Source organism: Nasonia vitripennis (genome assembly GCF_009193385.2).
Source record: "Nasonia vitripennis strain AsymCx chromosome 4 unlocalized genomic scaffold, Nvit_psr_1.1 chr4_random0006, whole genome shotgun sequence".
Classification (NCBI taxonomy): Eukaryota; Metazoa; Arthropoda; class Insecta; order Hymenoptera; family Pteromalidae; genus Nasonia; species Nasonia vitripennis.
The window spans coordinates 756,462-778,793 of NW_022279641.1; the positions used below are offsets into that span (position 1 = coordinate 756,462).

Genomic DNA, 22,332 nt, shown 5'->3' on the forward strand with positions numbered 1-22,332 from the left:
CGTGTACGCGTATGCATGAATAACACAACAACGTCGCTCTCAGCTGCAGCTTTATTTATTATTTCCGATGAAAGTATGATTCTCGGAATCCGGCGCGCTGCACATAAAACGCGATTATAAGTGTTGAATAATTTTGCAAAGCCCGACGAGCGCATCGCTGTGATGTCTTCTTTATCGTCATGCGCCGGCTTTACGTAATTCGAAACAAACGCATATAATATATAGAGTGTATCATTATCATATTAAAAAAACGCGCAGTATTTCAGAACTGATTATACGTTTTAAAATTTCTCACGAGCCCGGTCGGCGCAGTATGTGCGCGTTTATAATTTCCACGGGAAAGAGTGAATATTAAAAGTCAGACGGAACGTCCATTAAAAGCGAGTGTTATTAGAATCACCGAAAAATCACGCGAGTGTATTCACTTCCTCGATAATTACGAGAGAGTAATATACCCGAAATAATGAGCCTGCGCTGCGGTATTTTATAACTTTGAATCATTATAATCTTCCATTTTCTCTAAACGAATCGGTGTCACGGCAGAAACTAGCTTCAAACTATAATAGTCTTTTCCATACTTTCCATACTAAACGACAACGAGTTGGCCGAGTGCGTCCAGAGCGACTGCATCGAGTGACGTAAAAATGCCACTTTGCATGCACGAGCCCCCTTGAGCCGTTTCCCAAGCGCGAAGGAAGATCGGCGTCGACGATATCAGTCAATAAAGCCATAAACACGTCGCATCGTCTCCCGCTCGCGGGTATCAATCCTCCTAATAAACCCGCGCGTAACAACAGCTGTACTCGCTCATTAAGCCTCGCAATCTCGCAAAAAATCTCCGTCTCTCGCTGTCGCGGCACATAACGCCCGTTTCGCAACGGAACGCGCCGCGAGCAGAGCAAAAATAGGAATCCGCCCGCCGAAGAGAGCCTTTGTCGTGGAAATTTTCGCAACGAAACCAGGAAAGAACACACTCGCCTATAGTACTCGCGGCTCTCGACTGCAGCGGCTCAGTAGCGGGAGAAAGGACGTTCTGCGGCGGCACCGGTGGCGGGGCAGCGCAGCTGTAGACTTTCACGCCGCCGTGGGGGCATAGGCGCTAATATTCTGCCCCTCATTCAAATCTAGACACGGCGGCGCACTGCTCATTGATAACGCGCGCGTCGAGCTGTACGCACATACTCTCGCCGTATATACCAGTGGAACGGGATCGCGGAGTTTTCTCGGGACGCAGGCATCAGTGGCAGTTTCCGTGACAATGTGAATAATCGCGCGAGGCTCATCACGTCTATGGACTGGACTCGCTACGCTTCGCTCGCATTCTAGCATCGGAATAAAAGCTGCCCTCGCATCGTCGTCGCGTGTGCGGGAGAGAAATAGAGCTTGCAGAGAGAACTGGATATAAAGAGGCGAATATAAGGGAAAGAAGAGAGCTTTAAAATGCAGCTGCTGTCGCTCTGGGTTGTCGCGCTCGCGAGCACCGCTGCCTTAACGCGGGCCGAGCTGCAGACTGTTTACGAATGGAAATACCTGGATTTTTTATGGGATTCCGAGGAGCATAAGCAGAAAACCGTGAGAGCCGGCGACTATAATTCCTCGCGGGTTCTGCCCTCGGACCTGGCGGTCGCCAAAGGTAACCGCGCAATTTCGAAATACAATATACCAGTCATTGATTTACACGGGCTCGCACAAGTTCCGATACAAATTTTACACTCAAAGTACCTTATGTACAAACAAGAGCGAGAGAGCTTTCGTAACGCGGCGGAGTCAATGCTTTATATCGCGTTTTAAAGAGAAGATGATTTGCCGAGCGGGTGAAAGCGGTTTCTTGTTTTGGCAAATTAAATGTTTGAGTGGCCGCGGTGACGCAATGTTAAATGAGTCTCGCTTATTTCGTCTCATTATTACGTCCTCTCGCGATGTACCTATACGCGCAGTCGATGCTCCGAAATTTCGAGAAAATAGCGTACTGGATCTCGGACACGAGCCGCACTCGCGATTAAATCGAAGTGTGCCGCGCGTAATTTCGAAGAGGCTCGTGTAATGTCGTTTGTTTTTTTTTGTGGCATAAAAATAAAAGCTTGCAAAACTCATACTCTGTACAATTGTAAAAACGCGTCGAGTATATCCCGCGCGAGATTTACATAATAAAACCTTATTGAAAAATAAAGATCGCGTAAGTGTAACGGCTTACACGCGCGGTACACACAATGTTAATTAATCATTTCGAAAGAGCGAATTGTTGCATTAACGCACGCGAGGGTCACGTTTTCATGCTTTTTAACAAATTACGAAACCGCGCTCGTTCGAAATGCAACATTTTAACGTACAACGCGCTCCGTCCATAGTACAAAGGTACACGCGGACCGGGTGTACAGAAGTAGCCACGCGTGTTTCGACATCCAGCCTCTGTTATACTACTGATTAACGTGCGTGTATCTCTCGGAAGGTTTTTTCTCCTTCTGTCTCTCGATTCTCGAAACTCGGGCGCAATAATACGCCGAGTTATTTTTCAAAACTCATGCTCGGCCTTTATTACTCTCCTCCCGGCGGCGTGTACGCGTTATTCTCATTAAAAAGATTACATTTCAAACACGTGGGATCCCGCAGCCGCATTCAGTCCGCGCGGTTAAGATTATAAAATTAATTACGCTCCTCTGGCTATCGTTCAAAGCGTCGTTTCAAAACACTCTTCCTTCCTCGCCCCTGCTAACAATAATGCAAAACCTACTTACATACTAGACGCGATAGAGGCAACAATGTGCAATTAACTTTTTTTCCGTAGAAAGAGAGAGAAACATCGCTGTTACCTTCAATTCTCGCAAGAAGCTTTCTTTGTTTTACAATAAATTTATTAATTTAAATTTGCCTTTATATTTTTAAAATGAAACATTGAATCAGCTGCGAATGGCACTTTAGCGCGTCGAATGGGCAAAAAACCGCGCTGGTGCAGGCCGTAACAATCGTTAATAAATATGTTTACTCACGCACGCAAGAAGACGTGGAGCAGCCGGTAATTTTCGTAGCTCACCTGAAACAGAAGAAAAAGTGGATGTTTTATAATTCAAATACACAGACGTACGCATATAGGTATTTTCATAATTCGTACGACGGCTATAACGGCGATTGTTTTGAAAAAATCCAAAGCCGTTAGTTTGAATAATCGGCGTTATAGACACGCGCATTCGTAGAAACGCAACAAGAACCCGTGGACGCATCGACAATTTCTAATCCCCCCGACGCTTACGAAAGCTGCGCAGCCGAGATAAACAAGATTCGAAAGTCAAATAAACATTATGGACAATGTGAGTAGTCTAATCAATCCTCGTCTCTTATTCCAGATGGCCGAGTTTTCGTGTCGCACATCGGCTACCCGGGCGTGCCGGCCCGTCTGAGCACTGTGTCGAGTCGCTCGTCAGCGAGTTCGGGCCCTCTATTATCGCCTTATCCCGATTGGTCCTGGCACGCCCGCGGCGACTGCAACGGCATAACCAGCGTTTACGGACTGGCCGTAAGTCTTTCTCTCTTCAACGCGTTGCACTGCCCGGCTCTCGGCTCTCTCGCTCCTGCCGCTACGCCGGACCTTTTTTCTCTCTCCTCGTCGCTTCAAACTTTCTATCCACGCGCTCGACTCCGCTCGAGTGTGTGTCTCGCGGCTCGCCGGGCGATTTATGTATATGGTGCGCCGACAGGTGATTTAAGCGAGCCTTTGAACTTACCTCGAGATATTGTTGCGTGACGCTTTCGCGCGCGCGGCTGGAAATTTTTCGAAAGGGACAAATAAACGAAGACTATTCCACGTTGGATAACGACGTTTTTTCCTTTTGCTTTTCTCGCGGGTGAGAGAGAGAGAGAGAGAGAGAAAAAGAGCGGCGGCAGCGGGGGAGCTGGAACGTCGGCGGGCGAAGAAAGAAAAAAAGGCAGGAGGAGAAGAAAGCTATCAGCTCAGAGAAATTTGATTTTGACAGATCGATCAATGCAACAGGTTGTGGGTTTTAGATACCGGAATCTCGGAACTCTCGGGCGCGAAAGCCTGCCAAGCGCAGCTGTTGGCTTTCGACCTTGTCAGGGACAAGCTAGCCAAGAGGATCAAGATACCGAATCACATTGCCCAGAATGATCAGGGCATGACGCGGCTGGTCAAGCCGATCGTCGAGACCAAGGGACAGCAGTGCGATCACACTACCGTAAGCTACTATAGTTGGCTCTCATTTCGTACCATTGTTTTTTTATTTTCCCGGCGCCTCGCGGAAGTGAGCTCGCGGTGAAAATTCGAAAGCTGTCATACTCGTTACGTTATTTTCTAAACTCGTCGCTCGCGGATTTTCTCGGAATAACGCGACTTTCCTCGATTCGTTTTATCCCTGGGCGAATAACCGCCGCTGAATGCTTAAACGGGATCGAATCTCGGCTGTTTCTTTGTTCTCTATTACGAGCGCGATTGATCGCGACTAGTTCGCGATATCACCAATAATAACACGCGAGAGCTTATCCTTCATCTGAAGGGCTACTCATTGTTCAGGGCTCTGGAATATACAATTATATCCCACTGCGTGGCAGTTTTCTATATTACACGCATCTGTCTATCACTGGCAAATGAGCCGATTATACTTCTCCACCATTGTCTCTCTTCAACGACACTTCATATTCGCAGCCGGTTCACGGCGTCTTTCGTTTACGCAATGGCCCTCTCTCGGCGGCGCGAGAAACATTTCGATTATCACATCGCGCGGGCAATCGTAACGATACACTTTTGTTGACTGCGCTCGCGTTCTCACATTCCCTAATAAGGATATACCTCTCGGCGTCGCTCACTTCCGTACATAGCTGCGCCGAGCGAGGGACAGCCGACTCCTCGTAATAACGATACCCCATCAACGTTGTCCGCACGTGCCGCAGGTCTACATGACCGACTCGGTGGGCCACGGTCTGGTGATCTGGAACGGAATCGGGCTCTTCCGGCTCGAGGGCGAGGTCTACAACCCGATCGACTCGGCCCGGAACGTCAGCATCGGCCCGAACAGCCTCAACATCGGCGGCGGCGTCGTCGACATGTCCCTCTCGCCCAACATCTTCCCCTACGAGCCCCGCTACCTCTTCTTCCGGCCGCTGGCCTCCTTCGACCTCTACGCGGCCAACACGCGCGAGCTCACCAGGAGTATCTACGGCTACAGGATCAAGTACTTCGGCGCGAGGGACATCCTCAGCAGCCAGGCCGTGGGACAGGCCTTCTCGTCGGACGGGACCCTCTTTCTCGGCCTGACCAAGGAGACGGCCATCGCCTGCTGGAACCGCTACCGGGAACTCGCCAAGGAGAACATCGTAAGTGCACGCATTGCCATTGCGCAACTTGCTGGGAGGATGTTGCTCCGGTGCTGTGAAAGCTCCTTCAGGCTCGGGCTTTTTACCTTTCGCACTGCTTGCGCGAGCTTTGTATACCGCTATCTCGTTACTGTTATCCTCCGTAATATTTATTTTATTTATTGAGCGCGCGTTACTCAAGAATTAATTAAGGAAAAAACCGGAAATGCATCGCACATACGCGTATTATATACGCGGCGAATAAAATGTAATATTCGATCTGGGCGTAGCATTGCGTAACGAGAGCGCGGAGCGAAAGATGTAACGCGAATTTACGGGCCGGCAAGCGGTCGCGTACGTAATTCATAAATTTCCAGTGCCAATCAGTTTTCGAAATTAATGATCGCCGGTGCGCATACTACTGGTACGGGATGAACGTGCGCGGCTACATCTGAAATAGTGCGCACGGGCGCATAAATAAGACTCTATCGCGGGAAAGTTGTGCAAACTCCGCAATAATATTAGAATCATTTGAATCGCTCGCATCGCAATTTTAAACTGCGCAACAACTTCGGTCGTTATAAACAATCACTTTTATCTTTCTCTCGTGCGCGCGCGCGCTCAAAAATTAAGACGAGCGACGCTGGATCCCCATCAATCGGCACGGCGAACTCCAGGAGTGATCTCGTCTTGAGTATACGGCTTAACGGCGCGACAAGGAAAACTTTTAATGAGACTCGACTTACAAATGTACAACACACAGCCCCCGTACGTACGCACACGCGAGAGCAACAGTTCTCAGTTTAATTCACGCCCGCGTGAACAAGGCGTTACCCAACTCCCTCGCGAGGTATCCCTAGGAATTAGTTTAATTATGCGCGCGCGTGCGCAGCTGTCATACTATACAGGTCGATTTTTTTGTTCCTTCCGACACCCGCAGGAGATAGTGGCCCAGGACGAGGAGAAGCTGCAGTACGCGAACGGGGTGAAAGTGGTGCCGAAGTCGATCACCAAGACCTCGGAAGAACTGTGGGTGCTGACCAATCGATTCCTGGCATTCCAGCTGGGCGCGCTGAACTTCGACGACGTCAACTTTCGCATTCTGAAGAGCCCGGTTAAGGACCTCGTCGAGGGCACCAAGTGTGAGCTGCCCGCCCAGCTGAAGGCGGCTCTCCGCCGGACAAAAGCCAATCTGTCGTACAAATATCCCAAGTGATCGGCGTCGTCCTCTTCTTTTTCCACACCACTTCTCTCTAGTTTCATTATTTTCTTTCTCAACGGTCATCATACCTAGAGCTAGTTAATGTTACGGTTATTACTTTAAGTATTATCGTATTAATGTTACCTATATGTAAAGTTAATTGTGATATACTGCGCGTTACTACATCCATATCATCGACGACGGACACACACACACACATTGTACACATCCCCTGATCATCATTAATAAACATCACCAGACTACAACGTTAGCTTGTATACGAACGAGGCTCGGCTTTTTCCAAACCTATTCCCCGTTGTATGCTACATATTATAACCCACGCTCTCTGCCAATTAAGATTTAGGATCGAAACATGACTCGCGCCGGAGAAAGTAGAAAGACCGTCCCGTTTAACCTTCATCATCGCGCTGGGAATCGTGAAGATTTATAATTCCTCGCTTTCTAACGATTATCCCGCGCTAAAAACAATAACTCGAGATAAAAGTATAATTCATGTTGGAATATCAGGAATATGCGTGAAGTATGTGACAAATATAAGGATACTTTATTTATTTAACAATTATTAAAAAGATGTACAAGATTGAATAACTGAATATTTAGAATAACTGTATGTATGATTGAATGCTCTGCTCGGTGTGTTGCTCTGGTCGTGTCCGTACTGGAACTGACGCGCTGCTGCGCTGGGGGGCTTAAGTCCGGCGGGGGTGCAATAAAGTCCAGGTAGTGGACCCTCTCTGCTTGGGCCTCTGTACGCTGTAGTCTGTAGCTGTATGTCTGTGTCTATACTTGTGTGTGTGCGTGCATAGAGTGTACACATTTTCGGCGTATTCCAACAATTCACAGCCGGAATAATCGGGCCCCGAGATATAATCTCAAAGGACGTCGCGCGGAATGCTATCGATCGAAAAAAATGCACCGCGAGCGATGACTCTCTCGACCATTAATCTTCGAAATATTTCACACGACGAATTCCCGGATTGCGAAACGATGCTCTCCCGGCTATACACACACGCTCGTAAACGGAGCCTGCGAGAGAGCTCAATTTTCGCGGAGAGGCCTATACAAGGCTTGCGCTATATAGACGTATATACAAGCGCGGCTACAGCGCAGCGAGCTCTCGGCCGGCGTATAAACGTTAGAAAGTTTTTCAATCCCATAAGCGAAAAGGCGCGCGCTAATATGGCGCCGTACTTTCGCAACTGCGCTCGGATTTCGGCTAAGTACGTGGACGTTGATTTTCCTAGGAAATGAAAGCGATCATAAATGGCAAACGGCGCAATTGTCGCGCTGATGAAATCCACTGCATAGCTGCGTTTCGTTGACGCCCGTCAGCGTGGGAGATTTTGCCAGCAGTAGCATCGGCTTCTTCCGCAACGCGTTTGTTTGGAAATCCCTTGGACAATCAATTGCTTATGAGGCGAGGTATGATTGAACGGGGGTGAAACCGGACAGCATTTCAATATCGTTGAAAGAAACCTTATTGCAATTTCGCGGAATTAAATTAAATTAAATTTTTACTCATTGAATGATATATTGAATTACGATTATTTCAAGCACAACTGTGCCACAAATCAATTTCAATATTTACCGCCTGAGCCCGAGGGGAAAAATAATATTCAACAACATAAAATAAAGATCGAATATCATCCTTCACTCCCAGTTGAATCGCCCGGGTCTCCGTTGGCTTTTCCACCAACGAGTACCAGCCGAGCTCCATCGAGTTTTCGCCCCAGAAAAAAACAAATAACAATAATAACCGTGGATTTCGTATAAGGTAAGTAGGCGAAACATATATAGCAGATCGTCGGAGCAAAAAGGCATTAACAGAGCCTCGCGCTAGCTGCCAGCTCCAGTAACTCTAGTATCTTCTTCGCATGCTCTCGTATCTGTCGGATCGTATGCAAATCTCTAGCGGCTTAATTACGCGAACACGCCTACTATATGCGCGGGTATCGGAGCCGGCGAGAAGGGAGAAGCTACCTACTGCTCCCCCTACATCGCTGCCGCTGCTGCTGCTGCTGCGCCGCTCTTTGGTATAGGTAACGGGAACCGGAACCCGATATATTTTACGGCGATAAGAAGAAACTCGCCGGAATGGCCCCCGCGAGGAAAGGAGCGAGAGAGGGAGAGAGAAACCGACGATCTGCACCTGCAACGTTCTTACAAGATGAGAACATTGCCGCCGACGCGTGTTCGTGCAGCGCAGCTCTGCTCTCTGTGCAGATAATGTGTATGAAATGGAAGAGAGTCTCTGAATGGGATTTTTTCCCTTTCAAGCCGACTGCTTGAGAAACATTGAGAAAAAACGGAACGACCAGAGAACGATACAAACATTTCCTTCTCGGCAATTGATCGCATTAAAGCCGACGCATAATTCAACTGCCGCGAGCTTACTCGGCGCGCGGCGCGTTAGCAACTTTTTGATAAAGCAATACGTCCCAGTAATTACGAGTCAATCGTCCGCGGATGCCCGTAATTTCGTCGCGAGACAACAACAACAATAACAATGGCGGCGGCGCGTCAAACAGCAATAATAACGTCCATTCCGACGCTGCTTAATGGCTCGAAATTTTAGGGACGTTCATTGTCGCGCGCACCGGCCGTTAAGCCAGACAAACGTCTGGCTTTTTTAGCCGCTCCTTTTCATTCGCCTCCCGGAATGACGCCCTTTGTCAATTTTAATTGACGCTAACGGCGCGTTAAACTAGTCGCTAATCGCGAGCGAGCTAGCAGCTCCGCGATAACTCGCGTCCGGATTCCGCTGTTTTCGAGAGCCACATTTATCGACGCTCGAAATTATATTGCGCAAGCCGCATCAAGGTGTATCCTTTTTTTTAGAAGGGATGTACAGAGCTCATTACGAGCCGTTGCTCGTGTAACTAGTCGGGCTCGTATAATTACGTCGAGAGAATCGCTCAAGGCGAAGTATACACTCACTTTCACGTCACGCGGAGCTCATCAATCAGGCGCGAATTCAACGTGTCATTCCCGCGATGATCATTACATTAACTTCCGTCTCTCTCTCTCTCTCTCTCTCTCTCTCTCTCTCTCTCTCTCTCTCTCTCTCTCTCTCTCTCTCTCTCTCAACAGCGCGCGCGTTCGAATATTAAACGACTTTCATCGATGTAAATTACCGAGCGACTATATAGCAGCGTTGATTTTCGCCCCTTTCAAGAAATCCTTAAGCACAACCGTTGCGGGCCCTTAAGCGCAAAATAAAACATCGCTAATGCAGTAGCTTCCCGCGCGAAAGTCCTGCGGCGAGTCCATTATGCAGATTCGACAGCCTGGGCGCGCGAGCTTTTTTTCCCTCATCTCGCTCGAGCGATACAACGTAAAGCTCCTTATATCGAGGCGAATGGCTAATTTGGAGTTTGTATTTTTCTGCCTTGTGCCTTCGCTTCCCATTACATTGAGGCGAGCGTTCGCAAACCGCCGACGAGATCGCGCGCGCGCTCAAAATGAAAAGAAAATATGAGTGTTTGTCCAGCATCCGTTTTTCCTTAGAATAAACCCCCTGACCTCGCGAGCCCCGCGCGCTGGAATCTGAACGAGAACGAATTTGAGATTTCCGCGCATCCATATAAATAGCTGCGAGGAAGAGAGGCCACAGCGCGTATATACCTGTGTATAACGCGTCGAAGCTAGCTATAGAGAGCGCCAGGTATAGGGCGAAATTCAAATGTAAATTTCCCCCCTCGCGAGCGAGCGGAAGAGTTGCTGTACGAGAGGGAGTTGGCACTACACTGACGGAAGATTACGCGATCGAATCTCGGAGGAAGATAAATGTAAGGTTCGCATGTAATTTCGCAACGGCAGAACGAAATGAAATAAGCGCGCGCGCGCGAGGGGGTAGCTTGGACGCGGTAGGTATACATTGCCGGCTCGGCCCCGGTAAAAAAGAGATTCGATCGGTAGATTTCGGCGCCGCTTTTCATACAAGTCTGCACCTGCATGCGTGAGGCTGTTATTTTACGAGCTCGCTTGCGCAATCGCTGCGCGCCTTTAAAAATGAATTCGAAGCGCGATCGTTTAAATTTACCGTCTCACACACACACACACACGCTCTTCCTTCGAGTCGTTGTGGCGCGGGCAAAAAAGAGCCAAAGACGTTGCGCGCACCTGTGCGCAGCTCTCGGTCATGAACCGAGGATTACGTATTGGCTTACACGCAGGCGGCTAGCGGGGCCTCTCTCAAAACATGTTCCTCTACTCGTCTGGATTGTCGTAAAAACAAATTGCTTACCTTCGCGGAGAAAGCGCGCAATGCCCGGCGCGATCTCGTTATATATCGCTAAAAATCTGAAAGTCGGGCGCTCCGCTGACGCGTTGCGTAAGCGCCGGCAGCTTCTCTCGAGACGTTCGAATTTCTCAAAATATTTTCATCCGTGAGTCGGGAGAGCTGCCGCGCGCGGGTATTAATTATATGTGTATAACGCAGTGCGCGTGTGTGTACCTACATCTCGCGCGCCAAAAAAGGGAATTTATCGCTGGATCGTCGTGTCGTGTAATCGGATTACTCACGCGTATATGCGCTCGCGTTTATAAATAAACAACGCACCGCGCGGCACTTGTAATTATGGTTGTATTGCCCAAGTTTGCGATATTCCATAAATATGGAAATTCTTTCCGCGCAGCGCTCGATCGATTTATGCACGCGGGCTTACTTGGACTCGCGCGCCGCGCGCCAGAGAAGAAAACAATCGGTGCACGCGCACTTCGTCTCGATGCGTGCTCGCGTTTAATTTGTTTACAATACAACAAAGAAAATCCGACAGAAGTATACAAGAAGCGTAGAGAGAGGGAGAGAGAGAGAGAGAAAGAGAGAGAGAGAGAGAGAGAGAGAGAGAAAAAGAAAGGGAGAAAGACACGGAGGGGTTGGAAATTGCCGTTGTTAAGGCGAGCCGCGCGCGGGGGGAGGAAATAAGATTGAATGTCTCGGCCGCGCGCTCGCGCAAAAGGTAAAAGGTAAAAGTTACCGCGTCGTTAAACTCGCGCGCTCGCGATCCGGCATGGCGCTCGTCGTGGCGGAAAGAAAGCGCGCGGAAAAAAAGGAGCGCGGATGCCCGTCGCCCGAGGGAAAATCGAATGCCGGTGTAATTGTAACTCAATTAGGGACTGCACCGCATCCGTCTATCTCAAAGGCCCTCAGAGCTATTATACAGATCGATGATAATTACAGCCGACGGTATGATAACAAAAGCTATAGAAATGCTACGAGCCTCCTGTACAATTGCAGCTGCTGCTCCGCAGCTGATACAATCGAAGGAATCGAAAAACAATGTACCGGCAAAGTGGCTAATAAGCGCGAGAGGAATAAGAAAAAGAGCGGCTGCTGCTGCTGTTGCCGTGTACTAAAGACGAGAACGCGCCAGTGGATACGGAGGGGGTAAATGGACTTTAGCCCAGTTGGCCAACACCCCGTGAGAAATCGATGGTTAATGTACAAAGTTGACACCGTTACGGGCCACATTCCGAAACTGCCCGTGAGCGCAGGCGATGTGTATACTGCACTCTCTCACTCCACTGCGGCGCGAGCGACCACCCAAAGTCCGCGACTCGGAGTCCCTCTGTATCGTGCACTCGCTCGGCGCTGTTTCCGATTTTGATTCAAAAGTGCAGAAAGACGCGGAAATCCGCGGTTTGACGCATGTGCGGCTCAAACTAGCTCGAGCTCGACGTCAATACACGCAAGCGGCCATAAAAAATATCATTTTCATTTTCAACTACAGCGGAGAAGCGTGTCGAACGCACCGTTGCCCGCGCAAAAGAGCGACCTATATTACAATTTTCTGAAGACCGTCACAGAGCCAAAGATTGTATATGCGGGCAATTCTACGGGGAAAAAATTGTTGGGGCACGCGCCCGAAACACTTGTTTTCCTATCGTACATGCGTTTGAAACAACACAAAACCACGTTCCAACACTGAAAAAGTGCCTTTTGACACTGTTTTCTCGGCCCCTCAAATTCGTCGAAAAATAGCCATTGTTTAAGGACATACACTTAATCTTTGAAGTTGAAAAGAGAAAATGTACATCGGTAGGATAAATAACATTTGGTCAAAAGTTACGTATTTTCCAATTTCCAATTCTGCGTAACTTTTGACCAAATCAATAATTTTTAACGCATTTTTTTTAAATCAAAGCTCTTTTCCCGTACTTTCATCCTACCATGTTTGTGCCCTTACGCATTAGGTACATGCCATATTGTATGCCTATTTTTCGACGAATTCGAGGGGCCGAGAAAACAGTGTCTCAAAAGACTTCTCCAGTGTTGAAACGTGGCTTTGTATTGCTTCAAACATGTACAAATAGAAAACCATAGGCCCAACAATTGTTTTTCACTATTTTTGAAGTTGGGAAAGTGTATTTTTTCCTTAGAATCTTCCATGTACACAGTAATGGATCGAGAAAAATCCGACTTTAAAGCGCCGTCTGCGGGAAAGGCGTGTAATTCGCCCGGCTGCGGCACTTTTTTAGCAGCGGGGCGAAATTTTTGAGTAACTGAGACAGAGAGAAATGGAGAGTCTGCGCGCTCTGCTATACCCACTGCATAGCAGCTCCGCGAGGAGGAAGGAAAGCTTCTCGAGTGGCACAACAAAAGACGACACTTCTTGCGCGGCGTATCGGTGTGTGTGTGCACAGGTATGTAGCCGCGCAGTGGAAAGCGAGAAAAATGCGGCCCCCGTAACTCGCATTTTCCTCCTCCTCCCTCTCTCTTCTCTCTCTCTCTCTCTCTCGAGCGAACGTAAAAATGACATACATTTCTGCTGGATTTCCTAGGCCCGCGAGAGAGAAGGAGAGACGCACAGACACACGTGCACATTTCTTGATTTGCTATCTTTGAAAATAAGAAATAAGACGAGAGCATTACGACGCTCAGAGTGAGACGAAGGGCCGAGATATACGCGCTTTCTCTTTCTTCTTCTTCTTCCACCTTCTCCGCGAGGGGCTGTAAGTTTCCAGCTGTGTGTGTGTGTGTGTGTGTACGAGCGCGAAAATGCAAAATCGATGCCGGAAATATATGCATCGTGATAACCGCATAGCATTTTCCTCGGCGCACCGGAGCCCCGATGCAGCAGTAGCAGCAGCAGCCTCGCGTTTCTCGGAATGGCTCTCTCGATGAATAATAATTTTCAGACTACAACGAGAGCGAGAGTTAGCGGCCTGCGGAAAATTGAAGACGGCCGGGGGTCGTTACGCGCGCGCGCCCGTGCATGTGTGTATTATACGCTTCGGAATTTTTGCAATTCGTTGAAACGCAAACAAACATGTCGCGAAACGTACGCAAACGTGCGAATTTCCCGGTGTGCACATACGGCTTCTAATTACACGCCGCGAGCAATTATTTGTGTGTATACCAGGGCGGCCAAGTGCCAATCGAACTATTAATACCCGCATCCGCGGGGATGAGCCCGACTCGAGCGCGTTCGGCGAAATTATTTACACCGCGGCGCTGATGGGATCGTTTCGCCCGCAGTAACCGCTGCGATCGATTTTTATCGATTGTTGGTCTATTTTAAATACAAGCGCTGTACACTTTGTTAAAAGGCTCGTAGAAAAATTTCAGCGGAGCGCCGCTCTCGCATTACAATATTCGCCGGACGTTTTACAGGATAATCAGAATTAAAGAGACAAGATTTCACGACGTGAAATTAGAATAGCCAGAGCTCCGCGAGCGAGTAATTCTTATTATCTTTGTACTTTATACTCCGGTAAATTCTCCTCACGCAGGAGATAAAATTCCGCATAAATGAAACTATACCCCTACGTCTCCACGGCGCGCGCGCACAGAAATATACATGTAAAGCTAATTCTCCGAGGACGATTAAAAAACGCGCGCTTTTTCCGGCTCCTCTCTCGCCCACTATTAATGAGCGTCGAAAAATAGATAATTCGCGCCGAGTGTGGCGAGTGCAGTGTCCGAAAATTCCGTCGCGCCGCCGCGAGAAAGATATTTCCCACTACTCGAGGACAGAAGGGCGTCAAAATTGCGCTTTTAGCGTCGCTGCGGCGGCCGAGGCGGAAAGACGAGAAGAGCGTGATAAAACGGGAGAACGCGCGCGCGAACGTGTATACACGCAAAGAGAGAGAGAGAGAGAGAGAGAGAGAGAGAGAGAGAGAGAAAGGGAGAGAGAGAGAGAGAGAGAGAGACATCCGAGCTTCCGCAAAGTCCGAAGCAGACATTAGAACACGTTCGGATTCAGTCGCTCTGGCTTCCTCTCGCGCGCTTCTGCTTTCCCTCTCGGTTTCGCGCGCCTCGTTGTGTCGCGAAAGTGCCTGCCAGAGATAGAGAGGAGAGGCCGACTGCTCTGCGCTCTATTGTTTACTGAAAGTTTGCCGACGATTTCTCGACGCCTCGGAAAACATGACGCCGTCGTTTTGCCGACGGATTTTTCTTGTTTCCTCTTGCTCAGCGCGCTACTATACTACGCGGTTCGGTATGCAAAGTGCAGTTTACACTTGCTTTCGCCTGCCCTGGATTTTATTTTGGAATCGCAACATTATACGTTTACTTTTTGGAGTTGTTATTGAAAAAATAAGATTAATTTGGTTATTCTGCACGTGTTTGAATTTTGGCTCGCAGGGGATGCACTCTAATTATACTGTTCTTGGAATGAAAAATTTAGTAAACATCCCTTGATGCGCTTGAAATGTAAAGTTTTATTGCTTGACTTGACGTTTTTAATAGGTGCGACACAAATTCAATTTATTGGCAAATAATTAAATTACTACACGGAAAGAATTTTTCAGTAAAAATTTTCCGGAATAGCACGATAATCGAGGGCCGCCGTGTCTTTCCGTAAGTTTTTATCTGACCCAAGATATTATTTATCTTGCTCCCCGTAAATTTTATTGAACCGGCACTGTAAATTTTTACAGTGCTGTAAAAGAAATTCATGCGCGGCCATGTGCGTCATCTGCTTCCATAACCTCCAAATCTAACCCTGATGTGCGCTCGTTGAATCCAACGAATTTCTTGGTTCAAAGTGTGTCGTAAACAAATAACCCTTTATATATCAATAATACGACGTTAAGAATGCGTCACGAACATATATACAACAAAATATCATAATATAGGGGCTATAAAGAAAAATAAAAAAGTACCGAAAATTGTACTGTGCCGATGCAGTAAAAGTGCTCTAGATGTCGGGGCGTCCCTACGTTACTGTGCTAGCACGGTAATTTTGATCCTTAATTTCTATGTAATTTTTATTGTAAAATTCTTTCCGTGTAGCAATAATCACCTCGCTTGATGAAAAATCAAGACCATCGTGTAGAATCAAATAAAATTAATTGGACCCTTAGTTTTACAACAAGTTTTCAAATATGAATCAAAATTAATCAACTGAGATTTTAAAATAAAAAAATTTATGAAGCAAAAATGTCGAATTGAAATATTGTAAAAGGGAAATTTTTAGTAGTTTCAATGTTCAGTTATTTAAAATTATACCTTTCTCATATTTAAGGACCTAACATTTTACCTTTTGGTATCAATCAACTCGTAATCTTTTCAAAATTTTTAACCTCACCCAATTATTAAAACTAATATTCTTACAAAATAATCGATGGAACAACCTTTGGTGGAAAATTGCAATTTTTTTTCAATTACTGATTGTAATTATTGCTACTATATAGCAAAACTAGCAAAATCAAACATATTTAAAAATTTTAATCATTGTTATATTTTCGAACCATGACGCCTTTCAAATTTTGGGGTTAGAACAATCGAACTTATACAGCGCATGAAACGGGACTATGAAACACTAAATAATTATGCTGTAAGTTACATCAAGTTAAGAGACCTTTAGATTCTATACTACAAACGCAAATTAAAATTAAAATTTTTGAATTTTTCTTCAAAATCCACGAGACAATAAGCGCACTATGTATTTAGCATCGGAATCGAAATCGCAAATAATTATTTCAGACGAATATCGCTTGTACACAGTTGGATTATTTAATCGCACTTGATGAAAATTCGTACGAATAATTCATCAGTGCCGAACGAGCGCGGCAGTGATCCAAATCGGGCCATCGGCGACCAATTTTATAAACGACCGAATGACAGCAGCTCGTTACAATTCATAAAACATTTGTCTCCCACTCGAACGGCAACAAATCAATCGGCCTTCCAAAACCACAGAGCAAACCATTCGAGCCCGCAGTGCGAAACGAGCTGAGCCGCACTCTCATATAATAAGCGCTGGGCGCAGTAACGGCTGCGCGTTTAATCATAATCGCAGCCGCGCAAATTCGCGTCAGCGTTTCACGGCCGTTAACGAAATTACACGCGTCGTCCCCGCAAACAGGCTTAGCATATTACAGCCGCGAAGCTCTTTATTAGTGCGCGGAGAATCGAGGTCGGGAGTGTCAAGTATGTAATAAGACATTCCCGCGCGGGCTGCGACGCTCTCCCGCGTGTATGACGTAGCTGCGTAAAAAGCTCTCGGACATCGCGCGCAATATGAGATGATCCGAGAGGAGGTATATAGCGAGGCGCCGTCGAGATATCTCTTAATTAAATATTCACCCTCGGGCGTACACAACGATTCACCTGATGGATGTGCTGACGTCGGGCGTATATAGCGGGAATTCCGCTCGTTTTTCCGCGCGCTATAACTCTTTGCTTTCGGAATGTCCCGCAGTGTAATAGTCGTTCGAATTTTCGAGAGAAAATTATTCCTCGCAATATCCTTGGCAGACGAGAGCCGAGAACTATTATTTTTAACGAGCGCAAACCGCGACCAATAAAACTCTCTCTCTCTCTCTCTCTCTCTCTCTCTCTCTCTCTCTCTCTCTCTTGCAAGAGAGAGTAAAAAGTAGAAAATACTCGCGCGCGCGCGGCGTTAAGGAAGGTAGAAATCGTAAGTAATTGTAAAAGTCCCGGCGCGGAAATTAAGTCAGCGGCGCGGCTAACGGTTAGCTCCTCGAAAACTGCGCCTGGCTTTTTCCCGCCTCGCATTTTTGTTTGCGTTTCCTCCTCTCCGCGTGTGTACGCACTGCTATACTATAGCGCAGCCCTTTCGTGCTGCCCTCGTTATGACTCCGGCAGCCTTTTCGCTTTATTGAGCATCCGCTTAGACGTGCAATTGCTCTCGGCTCTCGAGAAATTTGAATAATTTTTACGATTCACCCGACTGTTGCTGAGAAAGAAACAGAGATCGGCGATTACCAATCAATCAATCGGAGCTCCTCGAGTGTGCTCCTCTCCTTCCTTTTCTCCTGGCAGTGAAGCAAGGCCGTGCGCCAAGTAGCTACATAGAAAAATTAAAGTTTCGCGCGCGCTGCAACGGCCCAGGCGAAGCGAGTAGGGGAACACGTTAAAAGTTTAAAATCGCTCGTTGCCGCCGCCACCGCCGAGAGAGAGAGAGAGAGAGAGAGAGAGAGAGAGAGGGGAGAGAAGCTTTCTCGAAAAGCGATCGCGGGGGCCGAACTTTATCGATGGCTTTCGTCTGAAAACTTTCGATAAATCTCGCCCCGGCGAACACGATGGATGTTCCGGCGCAATGAATTCTCTTCTCGACGACGTCCAGTGCGAGAGGAGATACGTACGCGCTTACACGTACAATGTCTGCGTGTGTATGCAGGCGCGAGGGAAACTTTTAATTATTGACGCACGGATTTTCGGCAGGCAGGATCTCACTCGGTTGTGTGCACCGCGCTCCGCCACCGACTATAGTAGGTATACTCTGCTACTCCACACCGCTACATTTTTATTCGCGCGGGGTTTATACACGGTTAGGAGGCTCGGCTTACCCCAATGCGAACTCGTTCGCCGGATGTATAACATAACGCGCGCATACATTTATTTCGCGAGGCGGCCGCCGGATTAATTTTCGAAATTCAACGCGGATTATCTCTCTCCGCATACACGAATTGTTGAGATTTTGCGCGAGTACAGGGGCTTTAATTACCATAATAGATATTAAATGTATATTCGAGCGATTCCCGATCGAGCGCATAATATTTCCATGCTCGGCAGTCGCGCCGATCACGCGCTATATAATGTTCGTTGATCCCCGCGCTTTTTTGACGATGACGCGCTCACTGATTAGCCGCGGAGCAAGTAGTGATAATACGCGTGTTATTACTGTAAAACCCGTTGTTTCGATAATCACCACCGGCTCATCCGGTATGGGCAGGACGTGACACGAACCGTACTTTTTACGCTTTTCCGCGAAAGCCCAGCCGCGTTCGATATTATGAGGTCCGCACTCGAACTTTCGAGCCTGAAAATTTCATAATCGCCGCCGGCAGCGGCGGCCGGAAAGCTTATTAATGCGGCAAATTACGACAAAGACGGGACGCTGCGCACAAAAGTAGGAAGGAATCCGCGGCCATTGAGTCGTCGCTCCCCGCCGTTAAAATACAGCAGAGTAATTTATGTATCATCCCTCTCTCTCTATCGGGCTGAGTGTAAGGCGGGCGGGGAGACTCGTGGAGTGGCTTAAAACTTTGTATAAATAAGCTATGAGGGAGAGAGGGGTTGGGAGGGGGGGGGTAGCAAGTGACAGGTTCGAAAATCCGAGCTTGCGTGACGGGGAGAAAGAGACACGTTAAAATGGATTATCTCCTTTAGAGAGCCGCGACCGTACGGCGGAGACTCTTTTGCCCGGATATGCCGTCTGTCTGCGCGTTCATATTCTTCGGGGGAGCCGTTTCGGGGAAAACCGCGCGGAAGTGCATAAGGGACGATTCGATGGAGAGGGTGTATTTTTGCTGTTCTGACATTTATTGGAAAAGTGCTGGGGCACCTACTGAAATAAGCAGTAAAGATATAAAAAAAAACCGGAGGACAAATCGTCGACACGTAGCTTTTTTAATGAGGAAAATAATATTATTTTCCGGTGTTGATTAACGATCAAACAATAATCGAAGAATCGGGCACCGTAGAGAAACACTTGTTTTGATTTCAGTATGTTAGATTTTTTTTATAAAAAAATTAATAATCCATCGATGTTTTTTTAAACAAAACCGCCTATAAATCAATCGGAAACAGCCGATGCACCGTACGCCAGAAAATTGAATTTTTTATCAAAAATTTACGTTAACTTCCCGCGTTGTCCCTGGACATTGTGCTTCGCCTTAATTTTTCATTGGAAACTGTGGAACTTTTACCTTCTCTCTCTCTCTCTCACTCCAGAGAGAGAGAGAGAGAGAGAGAGAGAGAGAGAGAGAGAGAGAGAGAGAGAGAGAGAGAGAGAGAGAGAGAGAGAGAGAGAGAGAGAGAGAGAGAGAGAGAGAGAGAGACAAGAAATCACCGTGATTTTACCCGAAGCGCGGTGAATTTAATCGAAGATCGTTCGCACATAAATCACAAATAAACACTGATTCTGTCGAAGGCGGGCCAACTTCATTCGCAACATTTATAGCTCGAGCCATAATTATTTTACGAGCGGTGTTACGATAAAAGCGTTTCCTCGCTTTATTTCGGTCCATTCAAATTAAAGCATAGCGCGCGCGAGCTTCTCCTGTTTTACGCTTTATTTTTATTTTCGTAACTAACTTGCTCATCGATCGCAGGCGCGCGCGTGTTAAATCGGCCGGGAATTTCTAAAGTTTCTCTGAAAGGGAAAATCGTAAAAAATGGCGGAGAAGCAAGGCTAAAAGGAAAGTTTTCACGGCTCCGCTGTAAAAGGTTACCTTAGCTAATCTACACGCCGTTTTACTCTATTTTCCTCACTGTTACTTTCGACTTTCATAATCTTCACAAAGAAACTTTATAATTAAGTGAATTTTCGTGCGCCGGGAGCGAAAAAGGAAAAAATAGAGAGATGAAGAGGAACAAGCGTTCGCGTTTTATGTATTATTTTTTAGCGGCTGCGCGCGAATAGAAGCCCGATAATTTGGCCAACTTTCGATACGGTATTTATTCGAAAAGATCCTACTGGAAAAAGTTTACGAAAAGTTTTTACGCTGCAGCTGCTGAGCAGGCAGAAAAGTTGACTTTATTCATTGGAATCGAAAATTTCCATTACATTCTCTTAACTTTTTCCCATACTATTTGGGGGAAAATGCATTCAGCTTTCGAGCTTTCTGTATGAAGCGGAGAACTTTGTGATAGCCGCTCTCTCTCTCTTCCTCTCTCTCTCTCTCTCTCTCTCTCTCTCTCTCTCCCGTGGCTCTGGTGAAAAACATTATTGTTTGAAAAACATTAATGAAAAATATTATTAAACTTTCCACACGTCCGGTGACGTCTGACTGTTCGCTGTATTCCCAGAAGCTTTTAGCGCGGAACAATCAATGCAGCTAATTGAATTAAAATTGAATTTTTTTCAGAAAAATAATAGTTATTTTTACATTGAAAAAGTTTTCCGCCGTGACAGTAATTGCCGTGCGAACTCAAATCCAGCCTTTTTTACGGCGTGGGAAAATTTTCAAAGTCCTTTCCGTCCGCTACATCCTGGCGGGAAATTCAAATTCATTCCGCCCAACGTGCCCCACACGCGCAACCCTTACGCACACGATTATATACGGATTCGTCGGAAGGTACAGTGCAACAGCAGCCAGCACTCAGCTCTCGTGAATAAGAAATGCACATTCGTCGACGATGAGGAAGCAAAGCCCGTTTGCCAGGCGGAAGATCGGCTATCAGCTAGAGGGTGAGAGGGCCTAATCGCTTTATCATCCTGACAGGTGGGGCGTCGCGACTCGATGCATGCGTTATTAGGCCGAGTGACGGTCCGAAGACGCGCGCGGCATCCCAGGCGGCCGCAACGCGACGACGCATCAGCACGTCAGGAGAGGAGACAGCTACCGCTCGAGCTGCTCCGGGAATGACGAAGATGGAACTGTGCGGATATGTTGATGCGTCGGTATTTCGGCGAAACTTTCATTTTTTCAGAGCTATGCCCGTGCGCTTCGAAGTAACGATTTTTCATCTCTTCAACGAGCGGCGAGTATACGAGACACACGTCGCGTGCGCGCAAAAATAGATAACAAGACAGCATCATCGGCAACGGCGAGCCCTCATTATTAATAAACTCGGCTAGATCGAAGTAGCCTCGTTCGGCTCCCGCTCTCCTCGTTCCACTATACACGCTCGAGGAACACGCTGCGGGTAATTTCATTACCAAGTTAATCAGACGACGCATCGAGCCTCTGGGGGAAACGAGAGCGCGCGCAGACATTCGCGCCGCGCGCGCGCGGGGGCCTGTGAGCAGCATATAACACATACAGTGTCCAAGACGCCGCTCGCGTAACAGCTGCCGGTAATAGCCGAGCGAGAGAGGGGATATGTTAACGGCGAGATGACCGACCCCCTTTCACTTATTTATTTTCCCTCTTTTATGCGCATCGCCTTGCCTCATTTTCGCGCGCTATAGCTGCTAAAGGGAATTCCGTGGAAGGGCTTTTTTACGGCTCGGCGCACGGTGCTAAACTCTCGAGCGATTCGAGCTAGCGCGCGCGCGTACGCGAGCGTTGAAATGATGATGAATTGACGTGGTCGGAATAATGCTCTGGTTTGCACGCGTTGCGCGTTTTTTATTCATATTTATTCCGCTCGCGCGGCAAGACGGAATTTCTTCATCGTGCTTTTGATGGGTCATCAACTCGCGCATCGCGAAGAGGCCGTGTGGCTCATTTGCGACGGTCAGCCGTACGGCCGAGGAGTTCCAGAGCGACGAAAAAAGCAGCTCGAATCAACACCGCAGCGTGTTTGCGTCTTGTTTAAAGTTGCCGCGCCGAACCGCGGTCCGTTTAATTCGGGCCACGCGCGGGGGAAACGAGGAATTTCCACGCGCCTTTTCCCAAGAATTCAAAAGGCGGAAAAAATTGGGCGAAAAGTGCCGAGCGGTGGAGAG

The 22,332-nt window shown here is 47.5% G+C and overlaps 2 protein-coding genes across 11 annotated transcripts in view; one reads left to right on the forward strand and one right to left on the reverse strand.

Moving 5' to 3' along the window:
* LOC100113835 overlaps nucleotides 1-22,332 on the reverse strand; it is a 217,447-nt gene that overhangs the window by 166,364 nt on the left and 28,751 nt on the right. For 6 of the 10 annotated variants that reach the window (XM_016986729.1, XM_003425186.3, XM_016986730.2 and 3 more), the window contains exon 3: nucleotides 2,988-3,031. The exons of the other annotated variants lie outside the window; for them this stretch is intronic. The gene's annotated coding sequence lies outside the window, so the exon portion shown is untranslated. The remainder of the gene's footprint in view (nucleotides 1-2,987; nucleotides 3,032-22,332) is intronic. 10 annotated transcript variants of the gene reach the window in all.
* Nucleotides 1,148-6,771, forward strand: Mrjpl8 (major royal jelly protein-like 8). Its single transcript, NM_001161502.1, has 5 exons — nucleotides 1,148-1,633; nucleotides 3,342-3,511; nucleotides 3,969-4,187; nucleotides 4,900-5,322; nucleotides 6,242-6,771. Exons 1-5 carry the CDS (start codon nucleotides 1,441-1,443, stop codon nucleotides 6,515-6,517), a joined length of 1,281 nt encoding a protein of 426 aa, NP_001154974.1. The 5' UTR covers nucleotides 1,148-1,440; the 3' UTR covers nucleotides 6,518-6,771.

What these genes read in the sequence shown, in the direction of transcription:
- Mrjpl8 (NM_001161502.1), top strand. Translation starts at nt 1,441, where the DNA reads ATGCAGCTGCTGTCGCTCTGGGTTGTCGCGCTCGCGAGCACCGCTGCC. An exon ending in AGCAGTGCGATCACACTACC is followed by an intron (nt 4,188 to 4,899) that starts GTAAGCTACTAT and finishes CACGTGCCGCAG; the next exon opens with GTCTACATGACCGACTCGGT. An exon ending in AACTCGCCAAGGAGAACATC is followed by an intron (nt 5,323 to 6,241) that starts GTAAGTGCACGC and finishes CGACACCCGCAG; the next exon opens with GAGATAGTGGCCCAGGACGA.